General features: G+C 48.4%; 2 protein-coding genes across 3 annotated transcripts in view; one reads left to right on the top strand and one right to left on the bottom strand.

The window, feature by feature from the left end:
* Positions 1-56: 56 nt before the first annotated feature.
* Ckmt1a (creatine kinase, mitochondrial 1A) lies at positions 57-5314 on the bottom strand. The gene is made up of 9 exons (XM_051144489.1): positions 4933-5314; positions 4122-4320; positions 3834-3929; positions 3148-3369; positions 2928-3013; positions 2674-2797; positions 892-1026; positions 591-716; positions 57-296 (listed from the first exon to the last, which is right to left on the bottom strand). The coding sequence occupies exons 1-9, from the start codon at positions 5082-5084 to the stop codon at positions 180-182; spliced, it is 1257 nt and encodes a 418-aa protein (XP_051000446.1). The 5' UTR covers positions 5085-5314; the 3' UTR covers positions 57-179.
* Positions 5315-9366: 4052 nt separating this feature from the next.
* The window catches only part of Ppip5k1 (diphosphoinositol pentakisphosphate kinase 1), a 44345-nt gene continuing 39451 nt past the window's right edge, over positions 9367-14260 (top strand). Inside the window, exons 1-3 of one of the 2 annotated variants that reach the window (XM_051144492.1) lie at positions 9367-9479; positions 13704-13800; positions 14079-14256. In XM_051144492.1, the coding sequence (XP_051000449.1) occupies positions 14107-14256 (150 nt within the window). In that variant the 5' untranslated portion in view covers positions 9367-9479; positions 13704-13800; positions 14079-14106. The remainder of the gene's footprint in view (positions 9480-13703; positions 13801-14078; positions 14257-14260) is intronic. The other variant, XM_051144491.1, reaches the window with a different exon arrangement.

Genomic DNA, 14260 nt, shown 5'->3' with positions numbered 1-14260 from the left:
TCTTTTTATTTCCTACTTCCTCTTCTCCACACCAATAGAAATAACACAGACAGCTGGAACATAACGTGGAGTCTTTACTCGGGCAGGGAGTGAGGGGCAAGTCCAGGGCAAGCAGAACGGGCCACTGTTAAATATGCAGACGTCCTGGGGATCTTGACTCATCTGCTGCGGACGGAGAGTTAATGTTTGCCATGGACAAGGGGTGGAGGGATTCGGATATCCTGTCCTCTCTCCAGACGCCGTTCACAGTCAATCAAATAGTTCACGCCGTCGATGACCAGCTGCACCAGCTCCACCTGAGGAAGACTAATCCTTGATCTCTGGGCCCCACAATCTACCAGAGCTGAGACAGGATCTCACTATGTAGCCCTGGCTTGCCTAGGACTCACCTGCCTCTGCTGTTATCAAAAGCACTTGCAACCTTGCCTGGGCTAAGTTCCTTCCTTTAGCACTGATCTCCCACCTCTGAAAACTTGTTTTCTCTCCCCTCCCCCACTCAGCCTGAACTTTGCTTCGGATTCTATTGCATTCCTGAGGCTAGCTGGCCACTGTCTTATCTCAACTTCTCAACCTAATACCTAAGACCTCACCTCGGACTTGCCAAGCCGATCCAGATTAGAGATGTCAAAGACACTGCCTGTGGCAGCAGTGTCCACTCCTCCAGTTCCACGCTTTTGGAGTCTTAAGTTCTCCAGGATCTTTGGGAAACGGCTATCCTAGAGGCAAGATAGAGATCAGGGGCAGGTCACTAGAGGCATAGACTGTCTCCACCTTGCCCTTGGTTCTCTAGCCATGATCCAACATGACTGGCTCCTTTCAGAGTACCTTCTCCATCCCCGTCCGAGCCCTCTTGTCCCTTATAACCCCTCTGTAGCCCCACATGTCCTTTACTTTGCTTAGCAGGGGCAGTTTGATATGCACTCCAGCCCGAAGCCCAGTGCCCAGGTTAGATGGACAGGTCAGGATGTATCCCAAACGCTCATTCCACATGAACTCCCAGCCTCGCTCCTGGATCAGCTTCTCCACCTGTGTCAACAGAGAGATTCTGTTGTGAAAAAAAAAAAAATCAGGGATGGATGTATCCCTCTTGGTTAGCCCTACAGACACTCTAGAACTATGCCTACGGTATTCGAGGATGGATGAGTGACATGCTCTTTGTTGCTGCTAAACATTATTGTCTGTGATGGCGCACGCCTTTAATCCCAGCACTTGGGAGGCAGAGGCAGGTAGACCACTGTGAGTTCGAGGCCAGCCTGGTCTACAAAGTGAGTCCAGGACAGCCAAGGCTACACAGAGAAACCCTGTCTCGGGAAAAAAAATTATTGTCATTGTACATGCAAGGTGACTTTGGTGTTGCGTTATATGCATACAGATAAGATCGTGGACACACAGATTGCTTGTGGAAGATCCTCAAGAGAATGATACATTAAGGGTTACCTACAAGATGGACAGAGTGGCAAACAGGACAGAGAAATGATAGGTTGTTCCAAGAGTTTTTCGTGCACCAATTATCTCTTTGACAAAGAGCAGAGGGTCCTTTGGGCAGAAACGAGACGCTAAGGTTTGTAACAAGAAGAGGCGAGAGAACCTACTCTTAGCTGTAGAAGGGACACATGGTAAAGCAGAGAGACATGAGGAAGTAGAGCAGCGAGGCCAGATGTAAAGGCACAATGGGGAAGAGGGCGAACTCAAAGGGTACTCTTGTTCCCTTAGCCGGCCTGAGCACCGCTATGACTGCTAGAATCGAAGAGGCAGGCGTCTGCCAGAGCAATAGTCACAAAGACCGCTACCCAGTATAAATAAAGACGACACTCTCTATAGCTCAGAAGGGATCACAAGCGTGGAGATTCTTACATGCTGAAGCCAACACTTATTGTCGAGCAATTACTTTGCCTGCATTACTTCATTAATCCTCGCAGTCTAAAATACAAGCAATCTTATTATCTCAACTTTATAGGCGAGGAAACTGAGTCATGTAATTAAAGGATACTTCACTACTCGCGCAGAGAGCATTACCACCCATTCCTTGCCAAAAATAGTATAAGCTTCCCAGCTAGAGTCTAAAAGGGAAGCACTCTTTCTTTACAAGTCCAAAAATAAAACTGCAGATACAAGAGGACACAATAAGGGTTAGATCTATGGCAGTTTCTAGCAGAACTAAATCTAAAGGCTGCAGGTTCATCTCTCATCCAGAACCATGCATTCTAGGAAGTCCGCCATGTCAGCCGCCACCTTCCCTAGTCTCTCTAGCATTTTCTGCTTAAAACCTCGACACAATGCTAGATAGACTCTAGAGCTAAGGCCCACCATGGCTCAGAGCTGGGTGATGTATTGGTCCAGGCTCAAACGTTCTCCTTAGCTGTACATCCTGCCTCACCCCAGCACTGGCTTGCCATGCCATTGGCTCTCCGTTTGCGCTACTTGGCAAAGACTATGCTTTATTTCCCTCCTTAGGTTACTCACATTCTTCCTGTTTTTGGAGTAACTCCATGCCTTGGGTTTCCAAGCATGACCCCGATTTGTAACTATTGTTTTGGTATGACTATAATGACCCCTTTCTACTATCACAAACACCCTGCGAGGACTGACGAACGACATGGCCAATCCACCTATGCTGCTCTCTGGTTTCTCTCGCTTCCTCCAGCCTAGCTCCCTTTGGACACCCTCTCCAACCTCTTTGAGGCCCCGGCAGAATCTTTCGAACACTTTCTTCATGTTGCCGCCTTTCTCCATTGAGATGACTCGCGTGTGGTCCTCCTCATTCACCCAGATCAAGAAACTCTTCTCATTGTTGTGCCTGAGGGCGGGAGGTGAAAGGATAAAGAGGCAAGACAAGAACTGGGGTGGATGGCGGGGGGGGGGGGGGGGGGGGGGGGAGTGTGTGCATACAAGGGAAAGAGAAGAAGGAGGATCAGTCAGTCTCCTACCAGATTCCTCTAGCATCTGGCCAGTCTCGAGCCATTCCTGCTGCAGTCAGCAATGGAGACACTGGCTTATCAAACAGAAAATGGTCCTGAAGAGAATAAAGGGATTGGACTGAAGAATCCTCCCAGTATCCTCTGGGACATTTATCCTATCAGGCCCAGCCTTTCCCTCTGCCTCTTTTCCATCTGTCCCACAACCTCATTCTCTGTCAAGGCCCCTCACATCAATAAGCTGCTGCTGTTCAGCCTCTGTCATCTCACTGAGCCTGTAGTATCGTCCAGCCAGGTCACCCTTCAGGCCACTCAGTGCATCCACCACAACGCGCTCTACCTCTCGCCGCTCTGCCCGAGTGCAGGCTGGAGGGAGGCTGAGTCCCCTGATGCTCCGGCCAGTTCTGACTCTTGAGGACAATACATACCTCTCATCAAAGTAGCCAGAACGGATCTGAGGAATAGGAGAAAAAGCTTGTAAGCCATAGAAACACAATGGCGGGGTGGGGGAGGGGGCTCTTAGGGATTAGGACACCCGCCCTGGAAGGAAGGACACACTGGACAGGCATGCTAACTGAAGAAGACATTATGGTCATGGTGGGGGATGGTGTCTCCTGGGCCTCCGGAGGACTTAGATTACAGGTGTGAGCCACCACACCCAGCCAGGACATAGTCACTTTAAAAAAAGAAAATTCTTTCACAATTTTGTACTTTGATCATATTCTCATTAATCCCATTATCACTCTTATCCACTATGCCTTCCTATCTACTATTCTTCAGCTATGTAACCCTTTCCCTTATCAGTATGGAAAGCTCTGTAAAGCTCAGCAGTATAGCCCCGAGTCAGGAAATAAGGTGTAATGATTGGAGGTACAGAGTATTGTACACAAGGCTGCGCAAATGTCACATTTGGCTCACTTTACTGGCATCAAGGTCAGTGGTGTGCTTCATTGTTTGAGGGTCATATCCATTATGTCGCTCTTGGATCACAGGGTTAAACAGTTCAGCAAATGTCTGAAAAGGAGTTAAGAGGAAGAGACGGTTATAAAGAAGGCGCTCCTTCCTACACTTCAGTTGTGGGTTGATATCACTGGATAGACAATTCAGTCTTGAGGGAACAGACATGAGGGATCGTTATGGGGAAGGAACTGGGATTTTTGGGAAAGTGACTTGGGTCACCAGGGAGACTCTGAGGGGCCCCCCTACCTCATAGGTTTCCTCATCTCCAGCCACCATGCCCACAGTCTTGATGAAGGGGTGGCCGGGGTTGTCCACGCCAGTCTGGATGCACTGATCTAGTGTCCAACCAGTGGGTGTGGTCTTGTCGCAGAGCCGTGCATAGACTGCTGGGGTCAGGTGACTGGCCATGCAGTTGTTGTGCTTTCGGAGGTCTGGGTACTCAGCGCTGGGAAGGGGGTACCCAGTAACCATGGAGGGAGGGCACAAGAGACTAGACCTACTAATGTCAGCTGGGAGCTGTCCAGTGAGCCAGTCTGGCTTTGCTCCTTGGAAGGAGGGGAATTAGAGGTAGGCTAAACCTTGATAATCTCTTTAGGGATTTCCAGGGTCTTTTCTTTCCGAATAGTTCTAGCTGCCTGTGGCTGCAATTCCCTCATATGTCCAGTTAATTTTTTTTTTTAGTGAGCACAACATTGGACATGGGGGAGGGGAAAGGCTCAGGAGAATTCAGGAGAACAAGGAGAATAGGTCAAGATGGAAAAAAAAAAAAAAAAAAAAAGGTAGTTTCTAGTCGTCCAATAAGGGATTTGGGCAGTGGGTGAGCCTAGAATTCGCAAAGCCAAACTGGCTTGGAGGCAGTGACATCAGGTGACAGGTCCTCAGACATGTTCTTCCCTTATGGATTTGACCCTTTTACACGGCTGAGATCTCCAGATTGTACAGAAATTTATCTTCGGGGGCCCTGTCTGTTACTCAGGTCATCCTCTCTACCCGTTCGGTTCCCATCACCACCTCTACCACCCCCAGCCCCCACCTCGTGTGTCTCAGGCTCTGATACCTCGGGGGATACAATCTCCTCCGTTCTCTGGCGGCTCGTACAGATTCCGGGCGGAGCAGAATCCCAGCAGCAGCGAGAGATCCAGCTCCGGCTAAAGCCAGGAGCCTGAGTGCCGGGCGGGCAGACAGCAGACGGGAGAAGGGACCAGCCATGGTTTGGGGATGCGGCTACTGGATTCGGAGCAGGATCTGGCGCAAGTCAGGATCTAGGAGGGAGGATGCAACCGGGTAGAGAGAGGGCCAGAGCTGGGTCCGAGGCTGAAGCCAAAATAGTGGGGGTCACGATGAAGGCTGAAGCTGAAGTGGCAGCCGGTGTCAACCAGGCTGCAGAAGAGGTGCAGCAAGCAAGCGGCTACCCAGAGTTGAGGGAGGGAGGCCCCAGCCGCAGTCTCCAGGGGTGGGGCTCACTCAGGCTCCGCCTTTCCGCCTGCCATCGCTCTAGGTGTGCGGGGGTGGGGTTGAGTAACACCAGCCAGGTAATTAGGAAGACCCAAAATTCACTTGCTGAGACTGGGGACAGAGGCCCACCAAGAATGGGGGTGGTCAGATTTCAGCACCAAGCAGAGGACAGCACCACGGGATTCCCGAATCTGAAACCCCCTTCTCCCACGGCCCCTCTGCTTAATCTGAAACGCAATCCGTCTACTTTGCGGGTACGGGGTGGGGGTGGGGGTGACATTGCCCAGCCTCTTCTCTGAATTCGATCTGCGTGCAATCTCTCCATTTTTCTCAGGAGAGGCAGCCGCAGGAAAACCACAGAATAAACAGACACAGGAGGAAAAGCTGAGAGAGCACAGGGGAGAAGACGCCAGCTGCCTCAAGGTCACCTTTTCCTAAGAACCAGGAAGAGGACTAGGGAACTCCCTGCTACACCTATACTTTCCTAACAAGGTTGAGAAAAAGATTCCTAAAGAACCAGGCAACTGCTCTTGAACTAGCTCTTGTACCATCTGTGCTGCCTTCCCCATCACTGCCCCCCAAGTCTTCAGCTTGGCTATTTCTTGCCTCCACTTCTCATGGGGCCCCTTTAAAAAAATTTTTTTTTTGGGTCTGTCCTCCTCTACCTTATCCCCTACTTTTAACCTGTGATCTTTTCTTTTTTTCCCTCTATCCCAGGCTTAACCCTGTTGGCTGGTCACAGGGCTCCTGAGTAGTGTCTGAAACCTCACCTGCCTGTTGATCACTCTGGGAGTGGGGCTGGGGTTGGGCAGAGAATGGTGTTCCTTCTTCCTCCTTTCCCCTCTCCGCAGCTGGCAGTTCCTGGAGTGGAAGGGAATATAAAGACAGGAGAAGGGTGTGGTGAGATGACGGGGTGTGGAGTGGAACAGGCAGGCACAGGTCCTCCTGAGCCGCTTGTGTTTCCTCTCCTGGCTCTCCAACGCAGTTTAATCTGGAGTGTAAAGGCTGGTGGTGTCCAAGGACTTAAGGTCATCAGGGAGTCTCTGCCTTCTCTCCTCTCTCTCTCTCTCTCTCTCTCTCTCGTGAAGTGCACCTTCAGACTCAAGAGGGTTTGTTTCCACAGCTACCAGCAGGACTAAGTGCGACATGACTTTTAGTAGTGCACGGAGAGGGATGAAAGCTGGAGTTGAGCTAGGGACCTGAGGCTTAGGTGTGGAGGACCAGCCAAGGCAGGCAGGCATATTAGCATTAATATGTCTTCCTTCAGCTTCCTGACGGTCCAGAAGACAGTAGGATATTTGGAAGTCTTAAGAGAGTATTTGGAAAAGGAAATTACCCTTCATGGTCCCTGCTGGCCCCACTAACACATATTCCCTTATTACTTGCAAGCCCCCATATATCTCCTTTCTGACCTTCCTTATTTGTGGGTATCCTTAGAAGCTAGCCATTTCTTTTCTGGGGCCCCTTCTCTTGATAAAACAGTAGTTCTCAGAGAATAGATTGGAATCTGCTGTTGAAGCTTGCTCACTTTTGGAGAAAAAAAAAGTTACCTGTGCTGTGGGTGTTCATTATCCAGGTGGAGGAGGAGGCACGAGTGAGTAAGTAAATATAATTACTTGGGATGGCATATACCTACCCAGATAAAAGGAGGAGGCAGCCGTCCAGAGCAGCGGGGCTGTTATTTGGCTGAGGAGCTGCTCAGCACATAGGAGGTGGGGAGGGAGATGAGCAGAGAGAGAAATAAGGGCAGCCAGGGTAGAGAAGTTACTCGTCTGGAAAACGCCTTTTGACATGAAACAATAGCTCTGCTGAAAAGATTCATATACTGTGCACGTTTCTTATTCCTTGTAAGCCCATGATAGGCATACAATATGTTTTTAGTCATTTTTAAAAATTACCTTATGGCCGGGCGTGGTGGCACACGCCTCTAATCCCAGCACTCGGGAGACAGAGGCAGGCAGATCTCTGTGAGTTCAAGGCCAGCCTGGTCTACAAAGCAAGTCCAGGACAGCCAGGGCTACACAGAGAAACCCTGTCTTGAAAAAGCAAAAAAAAAAAAAAAAAAAAAAAGAAAGAAAAAATTACCTTATGGGACTGAAGAGATGGCCCAGTGGCTGCTCTTTCAGAGGACTTGGATTCAATTCCCCACAAACACTTGGTTGCTGACAACATGTCTCTAACTCAGTTCCAGGAGATCCAATGCCTTCTTCTCTCTTTTTTTTGAGCACCGGGGAAGCACAGCCCCCAAACATACAAGTAAAACACCCATACACATACAAAAAAAATATTCTATTGCATATGAGAAAGTATCGATATGTATAGTATTTTATTTCTGGTTAATAATTATTGTTGTTAATATTTAGTGCCTTAAAGCACTTCACAATCACACGTGTATTATTTCACTGAGAATTAGATCACTCCAACAGATGACCAGGAGCAGAGCACTTTTGGTGGGTCAATGGAGAAGTGTTATACTCGGGAGCTGCTGTAATTACTGCTTGCATAGTTGGAGTGGCAGAGAAGGTATAAGCTGAGCATTAACTACCAGTGATAATTTGTAGACCTTGTCCTTAGAACCATCTTTAGCCATTCAGAGGGCCTGGGGGTTGGGGAGTCGGTATGATAAGGCATCTAACTAGGAAAATTGTAAGGTCCTTAAAGTTACAGAGAACAAATGGGGAACTTCAAAATCCTGACCAGGGAAGCCTAAATATCAACTCAAGGACAACAGTAACACACACACACACACAAGACAATGCTCTCATATGGTCAACATCTGTTTTGCTTGGATAAGAAATGTCCTTTATAGGATCATGAACTGGAGCTTGGTTGGTTACCAGCTGCTGGACCTTTGTGATGTGGTTGGGTTCTGAGGGCTCTAATCAATGGGTTTATCCCAAAATGAGTTCATAACATGGCAACATTATTGGGACACGGTGAAAGGAAGGATGTAGGGCCTAGTTGGAGAAAGTACGTCCCTGTGGGCATGCCTCTGACGGTGCATCTTGACCTTTGCCCCTTCCTCCCTGTCTGTGTTCTATTAGCCAACATGCAAGTGGCTGGGTAAAACCGCCACCATTATTTCTGTCTCTACTGATGGCCAAAGCAAAGGAGCTAAGGACCAAAACTTTTGAAACCCTGAGCCAAAATGAACCTCTTTCCCCATAAACTGCTTTTCTCGAGTACTTTGCCACAAGTAGCAGCAGTGTGTAAAATGGGTGTCTAGTCCCACGCTTACAAATAAGCACAGTGGGGGCTGGGAGATGGCTCAGTGGTTAAGAGCACTGGGTGTTCTTCCAGAGGACCCGGGTTCAATTCCCAGACATGGCATGACTGTCTGAACTCCAGTTCAGGGGATCCAACACCATCACACAGACATGCATACACTACCACCACACAGACATGCATACAGACAAGACACAGATGCACACAACATAAATCTTAAAAAAAAAAAAAAAAAAGTGCAGTGGAACCTCTGGGAAGTAAGGTGACTTCCGAAAGCTGCATGGTTTTAAGGGGAAGAACAGGCTCCAAACCCAGCATTTCAGATTCAAAAGTTGGTGAGCAGAGAAGAAGCACGGTGTGGAGATAGAAATCAGATGTTCAGTTTGCCTTTTCCACCGTTTTCCTGTATCTCTCACGGCTTAGTCTCTTTTTCTTCCTCTTAACTTTTCCTGTTTGCTTGTCTGCTTGCCGGTGTGTTTGTCTTCAGCATCCCTAACTCTTCTCAGCTACGGCTATCTTTTCAGCTTGTTCACCTATATCACACTTAGTTTTGTTTTACAAAAAAAAAAAAAAAAACCTCATTTTTTCACCTCAGGAAGGTCCAATGTCACAAACTTTTCCTCTTCGTCATGTATCTCCATTCAGTTGATCTCACAGGTTAGCTAGCCTCGGTCTAGAGACCAAGGAGGTGGACAGCAAGCAACGCAGTGGGAAATCAAGAAGCACAAGAGCATCAGGTTGCGTTTCCCCGTGCAGCCACAAGGAGCCACCCTCCTCTACGCTGAGGCTCCGGCCAACGCAGCCTGACTGTTGCCGGTGCGCGCCCTCTGCGGATTGGCCGGACTGCAAAGAAGTCGCACTTTGATTGGGCCGCTGTCAGGTGTCGCTGCCGGCAGGTTCGGCTGCGCGAGCAGAGGGAGGCGGGTGAGTGCGGGCCGGGGGCGGTGGGGGAGTGGCTGGGGCTGGGGGCGGTATCGGGGAGGGTGGGCTCGAAGAGGGGCTCGGGCCTGCGCTCGGGGCCGTGGGTAGTCCCGGGTGGGGACAGCTTGGGAGGGAGGCGCAGCCGGGAGGCCTCAATGTCAGCGTAGGGAGAGCGAGGCGGGGATGGCGGGGGCGGGCAGAAGCGAATGCAGTCAGGATGGGAGGGCAGGATTCGTGACCGGGCGCCGAGAGAGAGGACGGCGGAGGGGGTCAGTGAGAGACGAGACGACGGGTGTGGAGGGGTCTGCGGGAGAAATAAGGGGACGATGGAAGGCTTGCAGGGGATAGGGCTGGGGACTCTGGGAGGAGGGGCGGGGATGGATTGCAGGGGAGGGGGCCGAGGTAGAGGGTCGTGCGCGAGAATCCGAGTAGCCGAGGGAAGGGGAGGACCGCGGGCGCTGGATGCTGGCAGAGTGAGGGAAGGGACTGGCTGGCCAGGGAGAGGGTCTGCTGAGGCATGGGTTACGGTGAAAAGGAGATGAATCTCCAGGAGGGCTAGTGTGAGGAAAGAACAGCCCCCGGGCGTTATAGGGGATCATTAAGTGTTCATCATTAACGGAAAGATGCTACCAAGTGTACCCTGGAGGCTGTGGCAGGAGCATCCCGCGTTTAAGGCTAGGTTGAGCCACATAGATTCTGTCTTTAAAAAAAAAAAAAAGTATTAGCAAGCGTGATGACTCATGTGCAGGTTTGAAGTGTTGTTTACTTCTGGGAGTCAGTGAGTGGGAGAATTGGCTGGATTCGTTGCATTAATTGATGCAGCGGTGCAGCAGTGTGAGGAGTAAGGTTAGTCAATGAAGAGCCGTTATCACAAAATGGGGAAGAAGAGAAGGCAGGATAAGTGAGCTGACAGAACAGGCAGCAGATGGTTGACTGGTGTCAGAATAAGGAATGTGTCGGAAACAGTAAAGCTTGCCTTAGGAAAGAAGTAGGAAGCGGACAGAGCGGCTCACGCCTGTAATCCCAACAACACTCTGGAGACTGAGGGAGGATGATTGCCGTGAGTGTGCGGCCATCCAGAGCTCCAGAGTGAGAGCTTGCCTCAAAACCACCAGGAAAAGAGAGGTGCGAAGGGGTGAGGGTTTGCTTTTGAAGGTAGGAAACCCCAATATCTGTGGTGGTGACGTGAGGAGTTTCTGTGTTAGTTTTATTTACTATTGTTGGGCCTGCTCTCAAATGCAAGATGATTCCAAGAAGTCAGAGACCATGCAAACCGCCCTCAACTCTTAAGAGCTAATGAAGTGACAGTTTACCCTTGCCTTGTACCCTTCCCCAGACCTGAGTTAGTACAGGTACTCTCTTGATTGCCTCTCTGTTCCTCTACCCTTTCCCTCTCTTCCTTCCATGGTAAGATTGCCCTTTAGCCCAGTGTAGAATCTGCAGTTTTCTTATGCAACTAAATTTGGGGAGAAGATGAAGGGGAAAGAGCACAGAAAGCAGGAAAGTGGTTTTGGGAACACCACATTAAAACCCCAGCTTCTCCCAGAAGCGCATCCACACGAAGCCTGGCTTTGCCGTAGCTATTCCTGTCAGACTTCTATTTTTGCTTTGTTAACTCTGAATTTGGACCTTCATCTGCCTTCACTCCATGTTTGTGAACGGACTGCCGCATCCTATGACTTCCCATTACAGGACTGTAATAGAATTTCCAGAACATGGCTGGATATTGTTTGAAACCAAAAAACAGGGAATACTTAAAGGGCAGTGGGGTGAAGGTCCCTTAGACACTGGGAGAACTCCTGTTTCTGAAAAGGCACAAAGAGTGTCACAAAATTCAAATCGGGGAAGTTGTAAGATATCATTGGGAATGCCATGGTTTAGATCACCAAAAGGGAACTCAGAGACAAGGTCTGTCAGTCAGGAGGAGCGCATGCGTGCGAACGGCCGTGCATAGCTGGAGTGCAGAACTGTAGAAGAATGTTCTGTCGTGTGGAGATTGAGCAATAGGCGTCAGATGATGAGGACGGGGAAGACTGAGGTCTATATAAAGGTCGTCTATAATTTTCTATTCAAAGCTGCAGCCCTAGTTGTAAAATGGAGGCATTTTAAATTAACACGAAGAGAGGAATTATTGAAGACTTTAAAGCTCTGTAAGAAGAGTGAATTAATTTACTCAAGGGATTCTCGGCTTTGTTAGGGTTTTTGTGAACTTCCATGGAACGTGGAAAATGTCTGTTGAATGACCCCATTTTTTTTTTAACAGTAATTAAATAGAAGCCTTTATTGATTTCTTTCTTCTGTACTTAAGTAGAAAGCAACAGCCAAGTTTGTTTAGAGTGCGGGCATGTTTTCACAGAAGATTACCAATTGTTTATGGCAATCTTTTCATTACTTTATTATACACAACTTACTTGATTGTGACAGGGGACAATCAAAAGAAAGGAATTGATTAGGATCCACTTTTTTCAGTCACTAGAGTACATTATTTTTAGAAAATAATAAATGTTGTTCAAACCCTTACAACTACTATTAGCAAGTATTAGCCTTTTGTGTATTTGCTTCATATCTTTTTGATCTTTGAAAATAGACATTTATATATAGGTAAGGCTTTATAGATATCACTAGAAACACCTAGGATCATTCTCTTTTTTTCTTCTAAGGTAATGCCACTGTTATAAATTTGGTGTCTTTTTGGACAATTTAAAAAATTATGTATTTATCTTGTTTTGTTTTTGAGACAGGTCTCACTGTGTAATCTTGGCTGGCCTGGAGCTCACAAAGTAGACCAGGACAGCCCTGAACTCAAAGAGATCTCCCTGCTTCTGCCTCCCAAGTTCAGAGACTAGAGGCATGTGTTACCATTCAGCCTGCTTTTAAACGGCTTCTAACTGGGGGCTGGAAAGTTGGCTTAGTAATTAAGAGCACTGGTTGTTCTTTCAAAGGCCCTGGCTTCTCTTCCAAGAATTCGGTGTTTTCTTCTGCCTCTATGGGCTCTGCATAAATGTGTCCAGGTAGAACACCCATACATATAAAACAGGTACTTAAAAACCAACAGCAAAAACCAACAACAAACTTGTCCTAATTACAATTGCAGTCATAAATAGCACATAATGTTTACTTATGCAAATGATCATGCTATACATATACCTTGGCAGTTTTGTAGTTGGAAACTGTTGCATATGTATGTGGACCTACAGCACGCATGTGGAGGTCAGAGGACAACCTATGGGAGTCAGTCTTCTCTTTCCACCATGTAGGGCCTAGGGTTCCAACTTAGATCATTAGGCGTGGCAGCAAGTGCCTCCATCCACTGATCCATCTCACTGTCCCCTGTTGATTTAAGTCCAGTATTAGTTTGGTTTTTATATACTGCATCATATGTTTCCATTCTTCTCCTTACGGCATCTGGGCTGTTTTTAGTCTGAGATGGAAGAGGGAAGAATGTCTCTGTGAATGTCCACTAGTGTAGGCCGAGTCTTCCCGTGGCAGTCTGTCCACCTTGGTGCTGCCAACAGTTTGGATTGGGAGATCTTGAGATAGCATATACATAGAATTTCTTGCAACATCCCTGCCATCTGCTCACAAGATACCGGTATAACACCTTTCCAGTTCTAATAGCCAGAAATGCCTCCCATCACTGGAGGTTCCACTAACACTCTAGGTGTATGCATGCAGAAGTGGAACTGCCAGCTCGTTCTGATCCAGATTGATAAGGTACTCTTACCCGTGCGGCCTTAGGTAGGACTTCACTCAGTGTAGCCGCTGCTCTAAAGGGCCTTGTCCTAGGCCAGCATTGGTTTTGCAGTACTAGAGGAGAGTGGATAGACCACTGAGATTCTAGTTCGTGAATGGATTGAAAAACTACTGTGTGGATGCTTACATCTCAACGCCCCCAGCCAGCACCAGACTTCTGTCCTTGAACTGATCCTCAAGATTTGGATATCTGTCCTTTAAGATGGTGGGGTGAGGGAGGAGGGGATGTACAGATGTTAACATTCCGAGACAATGCTCAGGATGGAGGGCGTCCTCAATAGATGCTTCTTGAGTTAATCCAGGTAGTAGTGAAGATAGAGCTCAAAGGCAAAAGCTTCCGAGTTGTTGCAGCCCTCTGCTCTTGACTTGATCCCTAGGCTCCAGGAGTATTGTGGGGGAGGTGGAGAGAGCTGGGAGTATTGTGGGATGGATCCAGAGTTTGAAATAAATGTTCCTCTGACCTTCTCTTGGTAGGAATCAACAGCAGCCTTCACTGAAGAACCGCCTCTTCTGCTTGCTGCCCGGAGTTAACATTGTTTCCTGCTGGCAGAATCAGGGACATGCCAGCACTGTAAGGCTTAATCTCCTGGTCTTCTTACCAGTTCTCGGCGAGGGTGGGATAAACAGGGAAGAAAAAGCGACCTTGCTTTGTTCTTACTCCTCTTTAGTCATGCCAAGTCATGTACAGTTTCCTTTCTTGTTAATCCTTGCCATGGCTTTGTTTCTGTTCCCTCTGTACCCTTTGTAGCTCTCTCTCTCTCTCTCTCTCGCTGTCTAGTTCCCTGTACCTTATCCCTACCCACTGTAAGGATGCTTGGTTCTAAGCTGATAGGGTACCCCCTTCTGCAGAGCGGGATGAGTGGGTGTTCCGGCGGGGATGTGGTCATTGACGGCCAATGAGGACGAGAGCACTGCTACGGCCCACTTCTTCCTTGGAGCTGGAGATGAGGGCTTGGGCACCTGTGGAATAGGCATGAGGACGGAAGAGAGTGACACTGAGCTCCTTGAGGATGAGGAGGATGAAGTGGTAA

This window comes from Acomys russatus, chromosome 4 (genome assembly GCF_903995435.1).
Source record: "Acomys russatus chromosome 4, mAcoRus1.1, whole genome shotgun sequence".
NCBI classification, from domain to species: Eukaryota; Metazoa; Chordata; class Mammalia; order Rodentia; family Muridae; genus Acomys; species Acomys russatus.
The sequence above is the reverse complement of the archived record's forward strand: the minus strand, read 5'-3'. Positions and strand labels throughout refer to the sequence as shown.

Excerpts from the sequence above, each read along its gene's own strand:
- Ckmt1a (XM_051144489.1), bottom strand. The coding sequence starts at position 5,084 with ATGGCTGGTCCCTTCTCCCGTCTGCTGTCTGCCCGCCCGGCACTCAGG. Across the intron at positions 4,321-4,932 it reads AGGAGATTGTATCCCCCGAG|CGCTGAGTACCCAGACCTCC; the intron begins GTATCAGAGCCT and ends CCCCCTTCCCAG. Across the intron at positions 717-891 it reads AACTGCCCCTGCTAAGCAAA|GATAGCCGTTTCCCAAAGAT; the intron begins GTAAAGGACATG and ends TCTTGCCTCTAG.